The sequence below is a fragment of the Ornithorhynchus anatinus genome, chromosome X3, assembly GCF_004115215.2.
Source record: "Ornithorhynchus anatinus isolate Pmale09 chromosome X3, mOrnAna1.pri.v4, whole genome shotgun sequence".
Taxonomy (NCBI): domain Eukaryota; kingdom Metazoa; phylum Chordata; class Mammalia; order Monotremata; family Ornithorhynchidae; genus Ornithorhynchus; species Ornithorhynchus anatinus.
The window spans coordinates 22,141,965-22,156,021 of NC_041751.1; the positions used below are offsets into that span (position 1 = coordinate 22,141,965).

Here is a 14,057-nt window from a genome sequence, read left to right on the forward strand (position 1 = left end):
ATGGGAGCCAAAGTGGAAAAGTGAGTCGGTCACCGTGGTGCCCCAAACGTCCGCCGCTTTGGAGAAATAACGTGGTTCCAGTCGGTCAGGCAACAGGGCTTGTGTCCACGGGGTCCCATTTTGGCTAATTCCTTGAAAACACTGATGGGAATGGGAGCCAAAGTGGAAAACAGAGTCGGTCACCCTGGTACCCCAAACATCTCCCGCTTTGGAGAAATAACATGGTTCCAGTCGGTCAGGCAACCGGGCTTGCGTCCACGGGGTGCGGGAACACCGAAGGGGTGTGGCGTGCCCAGCGGAGAGGGCCTCAAAGAGCCTACCAACCTGATCAGACCAAGACCTACAAGAGGAAATGCGTATGTGATTGAATATTTTAAAATCGCACCTGCACGGTAGAGAAATGCAGAGAAAGGGTAGAGAAATGGGTAGAGAAATGAAAGAAAGTACGCGCCCACACCACCTTCTGCCCATGTGGAGGAGGCTTCATTTGGGTAGCAGGCTTTGCTCTGGGCTTTGAAGGAGGGGAGCGGGGGCGGTTTGGAGGGGACGAGGCACATCACAAAGACTTAGATTCAGGAGAGAGGAGGAAGAGAGCTCGGGCAGAGGGCAGCCTCATTGTCTCTAAAGAAGAGAGGGAGAACGGGTGTGTAGAGGAGGAAAGTTCAGGCAAAGCAAGACTGGGGGGTGGGGCTTTGAAGGTGAGAGCCAACGGTTCTTGCCAGACAGGGTAGAAAGAAGGGAGAGGTTTTGAGCAGGGGCTGAGACTGCCAATCATGGCCCCCGGAGCCATGGCTGACCCACCTGATGGGGAGAACATGGACTGGGCTGGCGCTGGTGGCTGCAGGGATTGGGAGCCCAGGGAAGGCCAATGCTGAGGAAGCAGGGGTAGCGGTCACCGCCCCCATCTCGGTTGCCTTTTGCCGCTCCTCCCCCGCAGCCGGGGGGAGAGAGAACTTGTGAGCCGGGGTATCGGGTGAGAAAGGCGCGCTCAGGCAGCTAGGGTTGGAGACTGCCAGGTTCAGCCTGCTGTGCCCTGGGGTGGTAGGTAGTTATACTTCCGGTTTTGGGGTGGAGATTAACCTGATCACCGGCAGTGAGATAAGCAGTAACGGCAATTAAGATGGGACAGAAATGGAGGGGGGCAGGAGGGCGGGGAAACCGGCGAAGAGACGATTCAGGAGGGAAAGTGACGGCCTAGCAAGGGCCCTGGCACTGGGGTCGGGGAAGAAAGGCAGGTTGGGGTAATGGGAATAGAAGTGCTAGGATGTAGGGTTTGAGTTGATGTGAATTCTGTTGCACTGTGGCCTTAGCAGTGAAAAAGAGAGCCCTCTTCCAGAATATGTAGCGCTTCCTGTGACTCTTAGTGAGGTCCCTCTCTCACACTGCGGGGTGAGTGTGTGTGTCTACACGTGTCTGTGTGCACGTGTGCGTCCTTCCCGTATGATACAGCTACTAAATTTTCCTTTCTAGGATGTTTCCCTAATCAGGAGGTATTTTTCCGTGGGTTTCTGGCATTTTTCTTTTCAGCGTCAAGGTTTCTCGAGTCCAGGAATCAAGAGGGGAGAAAGAAGTTAAAAAAAACAAAAAACCACTGGTCAATATCATGCTCTCCAGTGGGAATACTTGGTAGCAACCGGTCTGGTGATCCAGAATAAATCAGTGTGTTGTATTTATTGAGTGCTAAGCACTTGAGAGTACAATCCAGCAGAGTTGGTAGAACTCTCTCTGCCCGTTAAAACAAGCTTACAGTCTAGAGCGGGGAGCCAGACATTAATATAAATAAATAAATTACGGATATGGACATAAGCGCTGCGTGGCTGAGGGAGGGGCGAATAAAGAGTGCAAATTCAAATGCAAGGAGTGGGAGAAGAGGAGATGAGGGCTTAGTTGGGGAAGGCTTTTAATAAGGCTTTGAAAGTGCGGAGAGTGATCGTCTGCCGGATGTGAAGAGGGAGGACCTTCCAGGTCAGAGGTAAGACTTGGGCCGGGGTCAGTTGCGAGATAAACGAGATGGAGGTACAGTGAGTAGGTTGGCATTAGAGGAGCGAAGCGTGCCAGCTGGGTTTGTAGTAGGAGAGCAGCAGAGGTAGGAGGGGGCAACGTGATTGAGTGCTTTGAAGTTTCTGTTGTATGCGGAGGCGGATGGGCAGCCATCGGAGGTTCCTGAGGAGTGGGGAGACACGGACCGAACAGTTTTTTGTAGAAAAATGATCCAGGCAGCAGAGTGAAGTATGGACTGGAGTGGGGAGAGACAGGAGGCCGGGAGGTCAGCAAGGAGGCTAATGCTGGGCAGGATAAACGCCTGGATTAACGTAGCAGTTTGGATAGGAGAGGGTGTATTTCAGCACTGTCGCTGAGGGCGAACTGACGGGATTCGGTGACAGATTTAATATGTGAGTTTGCTGCTAATGGGAATTTTTGCTACGCTTCCATTTGAAGAGATTCAGTTCTTAAGGGAGTATATTAGGGATTCTATTGGAGAAAGCAGTTTGGGAGCAGGTGTTGAGCTAAGAAGTAAATTCAATCTCTCTTCCCCTTCTCCCTTAGGCTTTGAGCCCAATGTGGGACAGGGACGATTGGAGAGGACAGTGCCAGTGAGATCAGGGTTGGATAACGTTTCCAGAAGGGGATGGTTGACAGTGTCGAAGGCATCTGAGAGGTTGAGGAGGATTAGGATGTAGATTACCCAAATCTCCATCTCCAGCCTTGATCTCTCTCCCTCTCTGCAGTCTCTCATTTCCTCTTGCCTTCAAGACGTCTCAACTTGGATATCCTCCCGTCACCTCAAGCTTAACATGTCCAAAACAGAACTCCTTATCTTCCCACCCAAATCCTGTCCTCCCCCTGATTTTTCCATCACTGTAGACGGCTCCACCATCCTTCCCGTCTCGCAAGCCCGGAAGTTTGGCATTATCCTTGACTCCTCTATCTCATTCAACCCACATGTTCAATCCGTCGCTAAATCCTGGCAGTTCCACCTTCACAACATCGCTAAAACCTGCCCTTTTCTCGCCATCCAGACTACCACGAAAATACGCATCCTGTCCCATCTGGATTACTGCTTCAGCCTCCTTGCTGACGGCCCAGCCTCCTGCCTCTCCCCACTCCGGTCCATCTCTGCTGCGTGGATCATTTTTCTACAGAAACGTTGGGGACATGTCACCCACTCCTCAGAAAACTCCAGTGGTTGCCCATTCACCTTTGCATCAAACAAAAACTCCTTACCGTCGGCTTTTTACCTCAATTATCTTGCCCCCTCCTACCTCACCTCACTACTCTCCTATTACAACCCAGCCCGCCCACTTTGCTCCTCTAATGCTAGCCTTCTCACTGTGCCTCGGTCTCGTCTATCTGGTCTCCAACCCCTCTCTAGGTCCTGCGACTGGCCTGGGACCTGCCCCGCCCCAATCCAACAGACAATTTCTCAACCCCCACCTCTCCCTGCAAAGCCTTATCTAGGTCTTCCCTGACTAAGCCCCCCTTTCCTTTTCTTCCAGTCCCTTCTGTGTATCCCTGACTGTAACTCATTTATTTATATTAATCTCTCCCCCCGCCCCCCCACCCGCCCCAACCAGACTGTAAGCCAGTCGTGGGCAGGGAATGTTTCTGTTTGTTGTCGTATTGTACTCTCCCAAGCGCTTAGTACAGTGCTCTGCATACAGTAAACAGTAAATACGATTGAATGAAAGTACCAAAGGAAATCAAGATTCATAGACAATCTCTCTTGTAGCCATTTTGGGTGCCATCAGCTTGTTGCTTACCAAGGCGCTGAGGAGTGGGGAAACATGGACTGGACTGAGGGTAGTCTGTTTTCGGCATTTGCCAAGACAGGTTACTCCACCACTCTCAGGTCAGTAAGTTTTGGGAGAGGGCATTTTCCTTATGTTTCCTTTCTCCCTTCATCCAGTCCAGGTGCCTGCCTGATGATCTCCCTCCTGCTCTTCTGTTTTAAGTTTTGTCCCTGAGGAAATCTTTTGCTTAGAAGATATTGAACGTGTTTTTTCCTTGTGCGAGAGACCTGTTGCCTACTAGTCATTCTGTGGCTGGTAGGCCGATGTCCTCCTGAGCGATCGCAGCCGGCCTCCCCTTCCGAGGGTTTTGCTTTTGACTTTACAAGTGCCAGGCACGAGTCTTTATCCGCTCACGGGCTTGCTCTTCATTGTGGTTCAAATGTTTGGCTCTGAATGCCCCGAGTTTACACTTGGCTTACTGTGTGCAGAGCACTGTACTAAGCGCTTGGAAAGTACAGTTCAGCAATAAAGAGAGACAGTCCCTGCCCACAACGGGCTTACCAGTCTAGAGTTCAGAGTATGGAAAAGAAACTGAATGCATTTAGAAGTCCAACGTCAATCAGTGGTATTTTTTGAACTCTCATTCATTCATTCATTCAGTAGTAGTTATTGAGCGCTTACTATGTGCACAGCACTGTACTAAGTGCTTGGAATGTACAATTCGGCAACAGATAGAGACAATCCCTGCCCAATGACGGGCTTACTGAGCGTTTTGAAGAATACGGTGGAATTGGTAAACACCACCCTTGCCTTCGAGACGCTTACAGTCTCATGGAGGAGGCGGTCAGTAAAATAAATTACCAAAAGAGGATGCGGCCGAGGATGAGGATGTGTGCATAAGGGTTGTGGGGCTGCGGGGTGGGCGAATAACAAAGTGGAAGAGAAAGCAAGCCAGGATTCTCTTCGTCCAGTTCCAATCAAGCGCCCTGGTGTTGAATTTTAGGCCAGGGTGGGCTTTGGGAAGGATGGAGGTGCATCCTGGCTGACCCCTAGCTCCAATACCAGCCAGGTGTTTTTATCTGTTCAGTAAATTGCACAAGCTACCTGCCATGTGCTAACCAGAGCCGGAACTCTGGGAAATTCTGACTGCCCAGCTCTAATCGCACCACTGCCTGGGGGAGGGGGAAGAACTGAGTCGATTTTGATCCCCAGTTGGCCCCAGGGTGGAACTCATCTGGGCTCTTGGGCCCTCCAGGCCCCAGAGCAAGCGGTTTAGGGGTCTAGGTTTGGACACGCCAGAGTGGACCAGTCTCCCAGCCCTAGCCTGCCTGGTCTTGAACCCTTAGTCTCTTCTGGAACTGTTGAGCCTGTGAGAGGCTTGGGGAGGAGGAAAAAGTGATGGGGATAAAGGAGGGTGGGGAGGAGACGGGAAACAGGGGAGGTGGGGAGACTCTGTAGCAGTTTGACTCCTTGCTTTTTCTTCTGTTTTCGCTCACGAATCCAACCACAAGATCTCCGACTTCTTCAGGGAAGATTTGTTTCCTCTCACTTCATTGTCCTATCTTTGTTCCTCATCTTCGATATTCATTCCTTTCTTCCTCCATTGTAATTTTCCAAGGCATTTGGTCCCTCTGACCTCTGTTCCCCTCAACACCCCCAAATCCTCTCCTCCTTCTAACATTTCCATCACGTTAGACAGCACTAACCTTCGTCTGTAAAAGAGGGATTCAGTACCTACTGCTTAGACTGTGAGCCCCATGTGGGACAGGGACCCTGTCTGATCTGATTGAATTGAGTCTGCCCCAGTGCTTAGCGCAGTGCTTGGAACAGAGTAAGTGCTTAACAGATACCACATTTAGTATGAGCAGTTTTGTCATCCTCACCATTCATTCATTCGTTCAGTCGTATTTATTGAGTGCTTACTGTGTGCAGAGCGCTGTACTAAGTGCTTGGAAAGTACAGTTCAGCAACAAATAGAGACAATCCCTACCCAACAACGGGCTAGCAATCTAAAAACGGGGAGACAACCAACAAGACAAGTAGACAGGCATCAATAGCATCAATATAAATAGATAGGCTTAGAGATACATCTCCATCATTAATACTATAAATAGAATAATAAATATGTACATATATACATAAGTGCCGTGGGGCGGGGAGGGAGGGGGGCGGGGTGATAGGGAAGGGAGGAGCAGAGGGAAAGGAGGGGGTGCTCAGTCTGGGAAGGCCTCCTGGAGGAGCTGAGCTCTCAATAGGGCCTTGAAGGGGGGGGAAACTGTGCTAGTTTGACAGATGTAAGGGAGTTCTTACAGTAAAACCTTAAAATAAAACCATAACTATCTGTCTTTTAAAAATCCTATTGGAGTATTCATGCACTTGGATCTCTACCCTTTCTCTTCTTCAAGTGCCATCGAGACGGTTCCGACCCGTAGCGACTCCACGGACGCACCCTCTTCAGAACGTCCCATCTTCTGTCATCAAGTTGTTCTTGTATGTGTACCCGTAGAGTTTTCCTGGCAGAGGTACGGAAGTGGTGCCTTCTTCCCCCCAGTAAAAACTTGAGTCTCTGCCGTTGTCTTTGATCACTTGATCATCCGCCTTTGACTCTTTCCTATGCCGCTGCTGCCCAGCACGGGTGAATCGACTTTGACGCTTCGCTGAGGCCTTTCCATTATGGGTAACCCTATATGACAAAGCTCTAAGCTTCATCAGCGTAAGTAAACTCTCCTGCCACAAGAAGACGTCGATTCGTAGGAGAGCCGTACCCTTTAAACTCTTGATATTTCACCCACAGCACTTGTGTACCTAGCCATGACTCGTTTCCTTTTATTGATGTCTGTCTCCCCCTCTGAGCTCCTCCTTGGCAGGGAACACACCAACTCCGTTGCCGTGTACTCTCCCAACACGACCTGTGTTGCTCCGCACACAATACCAGTGATGGATATTCAGGTTACACTGGCTTCGATTCATGTACGTTGTGCAGGCAGATGGTGTGGTCCTCTGTCAAAGTTTCAGAGTCATCACTGACTTTATCACTCAGTCAGTCGTCTGTATTGAGCACTTTCTATCTGCAGAAAGTGGGATGCCAATCCCTGAGGGCCTGGGAGTGGACAGTAGCGGCATGGCATAATGGATAGAGCCCGGGCCTGGGAGTCAGAAGGCCATGGGTTCTAATCCCGGCTCCGCCACTTGTCTTCTCTGTGACCTTGGGCAAGTCACTTTGATGCCTCAGTTACCTCATCTGTAAAATGGGGATTGAGCCTGGGAGCCCTGTGGGGGACAGGAACTGTGATCAACCTGATTTGCTTGGATTCGCCCCAATGCTCAGTACAGTGCCTGGCACAGAGTGAGCAATTAAACAAATACCATAATTAGTAGCAGTGTTTATAGAGCCCCTTCTGAGTTCAGAACACTGTACTGAGCGCTTTGAAGAGTACGGTGGAATAAGAGACATGGGTTCTGCACCCTTGGATCTGACGGTGAAAAGGGAAAGATGGGCAGACACAAGCCATTCACAAGCAGGTGGAGGAAGAGGAAGAAACCATGCTTTCTTTATGGTATTTGTTAAGCGCTTACTGGGGTAGATGCAAGTTACTCAGGTTGGACACATGGTTCCAACTACATAATAAGAGTATGGCAGGGTAAGAGATACATACGTATGAGTTAATAGAAGTCAAAAAATATGCCTAAGTGCCAAGGATGGCTGAAATAAACATAAATGCTTTGTGTGGCTTTTGGCAGATGTGACCTGGGAATTCATTCATTCAATCGTATTTATTTAGTGCTTACTTTACTGAGTGCAGAGTACTGTACTAAGCGCCTAGGAAAGTACAGTATGACGATAAGTGACAATCCCTGCCCACAGCGAGCTCTCCTGTTGGAGGAGGTGTGGATTCAGGAGGACTCCGGTGGTGCGAAGAGCTGCGCTCTAGACCGTAAGCTCGTTTGGGCAGGGAAGTGTATCTTATCAAGTCTGTTGTACTCTCCCAAGCGTTGACTACAGTGCTCTGCACGCAGTAAGCGCTCAATAAATACGATTGAGTGACTGAATGAATTGCCGGGTTTTGAGGAGTGGCAACTTCATGTGATATTTTAGGTAAATGAGGGCGCAGCGGAGTCAAATAGGGACTGAAGGCCAAGGGGCCAGTAAGGAGGCTGATATTCAGTAGTCAGTTTGAGGTAGGAAGAGCACCTAGACCATCCAGGGCGGTCTTTGGGATGGATGTAAAGGAAGAGGCGGATCCCAGAAATGTGCTGGAAAAATGTAATGACGTGGAATGAAGGGGAGAGTTGAGAGTGAGGAGTCCAGTTATAATATTTAGGTTGCAGACTGTCAGTGACTAGATTTAATGGAGTTATTCAGTGTGATCATAGGAATAACTCTCGGACAAATCACTTTAGTTTCTCAAACCTACTAAACGTCCATTTGGAGGGAAGGAGGTCGTTCATTAAACCGTCCCAATTTAACAATTGCCCTCCTAGGCCCGTGTGAGACGTAAGAATTTATCAAAACACTCCCACCTAGTGGAAAGATTAACTGAAACATAACTGTTTTGTTTGCAGAGGTTGATGCGCTTTTGCCTCGTTTTTCGTCTCGTTGCAAAACGAGGTCTTGCAGAACACATTTTCTCTGTTCTGGTGCCTATCCTAGTGCCTGACACGTATCGAGGGCTTAACAAATACCGCAGTTATTATGATTACCTTGCGTGTTCACGTAACTTCTCCGTGGAAATATTCTTCATCCATTTCTTAGTTCCAACAGTCTTGCAAAATCAGGAATCAGTAAGCCTGCAAAACTTCTGTTCAGATCACAGATCATGCCACATTTGCCATGCCACTCACATCCACACGTTGCCTGTAGAAAGTACGTGTAAAATCTCCTAAGGAGTAAATTGCCATGAAGAGCCAAAAAAAGAATGAGGATCAACTTCAATTTATTTTCGACCGATTACCTGGTCTTCATTAGACCCACTATCTGATGTCCTGCCTAAAAAAAGGACACTGCCCCCATATATCCAGGATCTATGAGAAACCACCCGAGCATGTGGGCCAACGCTTATGTTGTAGGCTGTTTGGAACTTAAAAGTGTAAAGTATGAGAAGCAGCGTGGCCTAGTGGATAGAGCACAGACCTGGGAGTTAGAAGGACCTGGGTTCTAATCCCAACTCTGCCACTTGTCGGCTGTGTCACCTTGGGCAAGTTACTTCACTTCTCTGTGCCTCAGCTACCTCATCTGTAAAATGGAGATTAAAACTGCGAGACCACATGTGGGACATGGACTGTGTCCAATTTGATTAGCTTGTATCTACCCCAGCGCTTAGTACAGTGCCCGGCACATAGTAAGCACTTAGCAGATACCCTTAAAAAAAAAAAAGCAACACCAGGAGATTAAAGATTATTTGGGCCTGGAATCATCCCGTTCATTTCCCTAAGATTTCCCTTCATCATTGGTGACCCACGCATTTTGCAGGTGGAAAAATATAGGGAGAAAAATGGGGGCCCGAGATGATACTCCTAATACTGAATGTCAAATCTGAGTCCCTTCTTTTACTGCTTTGGACGTGAAGTCACAATCCCTGGCTTGGAATCCTGCCACTGCCAGAATCAAGTGTCAGAAGAGAGACAGGGAACCTGTGAGTCATAGCTGGAAAAGGCTTTCTGGGGGACTAAACCTACTCTACACCTCTAACCCTAAAAAGTAATGGGGGATGCTCATATTCATGTTCTCCGATTGCCTGAAGTTACAGACAGGAAACATCACTTAGAAAATCTGCAATACCTCTTCTGATCATTACTATGATATACTATACTAATAGTAATGCTGTGCAGAGCACTGGGGTAGATACAAATGAGCAGGTTGGACACAGTCCCTGTCCCATCCAGAGCTTGTGGTCCAAGAGGGTATATAATCCCCATTCTAAGGATGAAGGAACTGAGGCATAGATTAAGTGATTTGCCTAGGATCACACAGCAGGCAAGTAGTGGAGCCGGGATTGGCTCTCTAGTGCCCGGAATCCCATCCCTGGGTTCTTTCCATTGTGCCACTCTGCTTTTTCACTTAATCACTTGCCGAGTACCTACCGCATGTGGAGTATTGAATTCAGTGCTTTAAGCCTTTATCCTTGTGGAGGAGAGCAAGGGTAACAGATCTAGAAATTTGAAGCGCACACATCAACTCCGTGTTGGGCAGTGAAGAATTGATTTACGTCTTATCACCGGAGTTTCTAAATCCTGTGATATCCTTTAGAAATACAGAGCAAATCCCACTGTGTTATATATAAAAGTTCTGCAGGGTTTTGGCTGTCTTACTAATACTAACGTCATAAAACATGTTAAACATGGAAAGCGAGAGGTCCGCTCGGTAGTACATATTAAAAGTACGTTTAAAGTTGTCAGGTAAGCTGGCTTTACTAAGGATGTTCAGTGCTCACTTCACATGAAAAACAGCTACCCAGAAAGTGGCAGAAACTGATGCAAGCCGAAAAACAGCGCAGCTCACACAGTGCTAAATTATGCCACATTCATGGCTGTGAACGGCTCTCTCGGGTTCCTGGATCTGCTTTCATCTCTGAGGTTAAGCAGCTGGCTTCACCTCAGAGATGTATGTATGTCTTTATTACGTATGTACGTTCAAAATGTATGTCTTCGATTCATCTGGGGGATGTTCTTTTCAGATATCTTTGATCTTTAAGGTTTTTGTAGGGGACTTATAGGCTAGATGCAAAAAAAAAAAAAAAAGTCATTCATTCGGTCGAATTTCCCGAGGGCTTACTGCGTGCAAAGCACTGTACTGAGCACTTGGGAGAATACAGTACGACAACACAGAGACACATTCCCTGCCCACAACAAGCTCGCAGTCTAGAGACGAGCTCATTCACGGCAACCTTAGTACTAGGGTTGGCTATATATATATATATATATATATATGGAAGCAACGTGGCTCAGTGGAAAGAGCATGGGCTTGGGAGTCAGAGGTTATGGGTTCAAATCCTGGCTCTTCCCCTTGTCAGCTGTGTGGCTGTGGGCAAGTCACTTCACTTCTCTGTGCCTCAGTTACCTCATCTGTAAAATGGGGATTAAAACTGTGAGCCTCATGTGGGACAACTGATTACCTTGTATCTACCCCAGCGCTTAGAACAGTGCTCTGCACATAGTAAGCGCTTAACAAATACCAACATTATTATTATATTGTACAAAACTGTCCTGGCTTAGGAAACCTAACTTTGCACTGGGCTCATCCGCCCGTTCCTGCCTTGGTTTTCCTTCTGTAGGAGTTGGGCGTCCTCCGTGCAGTCATAAGCAACTGCCAGCTAAGTGTCTGAGTGCTCAGGCTGTGCTCAGGTAACAGCCATCTGAAAGCGGAGGCTGATCCTGAGAGTGGCTGTGTTCTGCCTTCAGCCCTTCCCTCCCCCCTGAGAGCACACCTCTTTTTACTGGATTTCACTGGCTCTAGGAAGTGGGCCAAGAGGGAGAGAACCTCTCTGGGTAAGTGCTGATAGCAAGACTTGCCCAGTTCCAGTCCCAGATTAGGGAGCATGCAACTGAAACTCTATTCTTTTTGTTTGCCGACACAGATAGCCAGTGTGATCCAGAGATGCCAGCCACGGGAAATGAGGTATTGGACCTGACCTCCAGAGAGAGAGAGCAGCAGCAGCAGCAACCAGAGTCAGCTGCTGTGCTCAGCCAAGAAGAAGAAGAAGAAGAAGAAGAAGAAGAAGACCGCCCTGCTGATGGACAGGAGAAGCATCAAGCTGATTCACCTGAAGAAGAGGCTATGGGTGAAAAGGAGGAAGAGGAAGAGGAGGAAGAAGAAGAAGAAGAAATGGAGGACGAGGATGAGGAGGAGGACGACGAGGAGGAGGAGGAAGGTTTGGAAGAGAAGGATGAGGATGCCGAAGGTCTAGAGGATGACTCCTTCAGCAATAAAAGCCTCGACCTCAATTTTGCCAGCAAGCTAATGGACTTCAAGCTGGCAGAGAGTGATCAGAGCACGGGTGGCAGTGGCGTCTCTTCCCGACCCGATAAGAAACATGCCTGTGACATCTGTGGAAAGAGCTTCAAGTTTGCCGGGACCCTGAGCCGCCACAAGAAGGCTCACACCCATGAAGACAGGAAGATTGAGAAGACCAGTGAGGACGAGAGCAGGAGTGGACCCGAGGGGACCTCAGACACCCTTTCTGGCGACCTAGATCCCGAGCGGGAAGAGAGCCCCGTCAATCTGAAAGTGGTGGAGTCCCCAGTGGTGGGCGAGGCCCCGGCTGGAAAGGAGAACGAGGAAAGCGAGAGTGTCTCAGAGGGGGAGAGCATGGTAGAGAGGAAGTCCTCGGAGAAGAGTGACGATGACAAGAAACCAAAGACCAACGGGACGAAAAGCGTCAGCAAGGCAGACAAGAGGAAAAAGGTCTGCACTGTGTGTAACAAGCGATTCTGGTCCCTGCAAGACTTGACAAGACACATGAGGTCCCATACAGGTAAAAGAGAGAATGAGATTGAAATGGAGAGGGAGGAACAGGAATTCTGCCAGCCCCTCGGAAAAGGATAGGAGGGAGGGAGGGAGGAGTCCCTTATTCCTCGAATTTTAACTCTTTCGAGCTTGCTGGTTATGTACCTTTCCCAGAGGCCACACTGGCGTTCTGCCCGACTTTACTCACGTGGGGGCCCCGGGCCAGTTACGGCTTGCTCTAGCTGACTTCAGGATCACAGCCAAAGTGCTTGTTCATCATCATCCGCAGTGGTATTTATTGAGTGCTTACTCTGTGCGGGGCATCGTACAGCACAGCGGAGTTGTTTCCCATAAAAGCCTGCTCTGCTCCTGAGCCTTGGCAAAGGAGAGCCGGCGGTGACTCCTCTGGGGCTGAGGTGCTGCCATCGTTGTCCCGTTTTGGAATGCTCCAGCTAGAGCCCCGTTTGTCCTAAGGAATGCCGTTTTCTCCTTGAGGGAAGGAGTCATTTGCGGCACATGGAACAGGACATCGTTTTACAGGGGGAAAAAAGTGTAACCCTAGAAAGCAGAAATACGAGTTAAAAGGGCAGCTGGGTAAAATAGACACAACCGTGTTTACTATATCCATTTGGGTATCGGACTGTTGTCCACTTGGGCTCTCATGATGTGATTTGAAGCCTTACCTAGACATAATCCTGCTGGAGTATTTATTTGCAGGGACTCTGTTTTAGACCTGATCCTCTCAGGGTTTGCAGTCTGTCAACAGCTGTGTCGGCACCCTCATTTACACCCAGATAATTCAATCGCATATTAACAGGAGAGCTTTCTTTTCACATCAACCACGTGGAAATAATAAGGTTTATCATATTTTGGAATTGGCACAAAGTTGCTTTGAGTCCCGACCCCTACGGATGTTGGGAAGTGAGGTTACGTGTGTGTTACCGTGCTGGAGAAGCTTCAGGACTGAGTGCCAGACGATACCCATGGCCTTTAGGCTTGCTAAACCCACCTGTCCATCACAGAGGTCTGCCCCAGGGACCCAGTAGGACATTCTAAATGGCAAGGGATTCCCGAAATTCCCCCCCCTCCCCCCGTCGCCACAGCCCTGCAGTCCGCCCGGGGGTCCTCACGGCCATCCCCGGGATTTTAGAGATCTGGTGTCAGTTGTGCAAGCCGTGGGCTACGGAGAAGCAGCGTGGCCCAGTGGAAAGGCCACAGGCCTGGGAGTCAGGGGACCGGGGTTCAAATCCCAACTCTGCCACTTGCCTGCTGTATAACTTTGGGCAAGACACTTAAGTTCTCTGGGCCTCCATTTCCCCCATCTGTAAAATGGGGATTCAATATCTGTTCTTCCTCCACCGAGACTGTGAGAGCTCCATGTGGGACGAAGATCGTGTCTGACCTGACGATCTCGTATCTACCTTAGTGCTCCTAGTGCTCTTAGTGCACCTAGTAAGCATATAACAGATTTCAAAGAAATTATTACTAGGAGCCTCACACCACAGACCTGAGGCTGGATCTCCACCGGCCCGCTCGTGCCCAAAGCAGGTGAAACAGGATGGTGACCCAAATGACCCCCGCTTCTAGTAATAGCAGCAGCAGCCCTCTATAGAGAGCCCACTTGATGTGGTGCACTTGAGAAGTACGGAATAAAGAACTGACACATTCCCTTCCCTCAAGGAGCCTGCGCCCTGTGTGGGGTGACAAACGTGGTAATATTTACAAGTCGACTAGTGATGAGTCCTCACTTCGAGGAATAGGAAGGCTCTGCTACTTCTGTTCTTCCATGAGTGCCAAAGGCCTTGTTCCTTCGGTAATCTGGAAGTTTCCGCGCTGATGTGATTGTAATGTTATAGGAATTGGGTCACCTTTCCTTCTCCAAC

The 14,057-nt window shown here is 49.0% G+C and overlaps 1 protein-coding gene across 5 annotated transcripts in view; it reads left to right on the top strand.

Moving 5' to 3' along the window:
- RREB1 (ras responsive element binding protein 1) overlaps positions 1–14,057 on the top strand; it is a 163,827-nt gene that overhangs the window by 144,575 nt on the left and 5,195 nt on the right. For all 5 annotated transcript variants that reach the window (XM_029053745.2, XM_029053753.2, XM_029053749.2 and 2 more), the window contains one exon: positions 11,306–12,202. In XM_029053745.2, the coding sequence (XP_028909578.1) occupies positions 11,306–12,202 (897 nt within the window). The remainder of the gene's footprint in view (positions 1–11,305; positions 12,203–14,057) is intronic.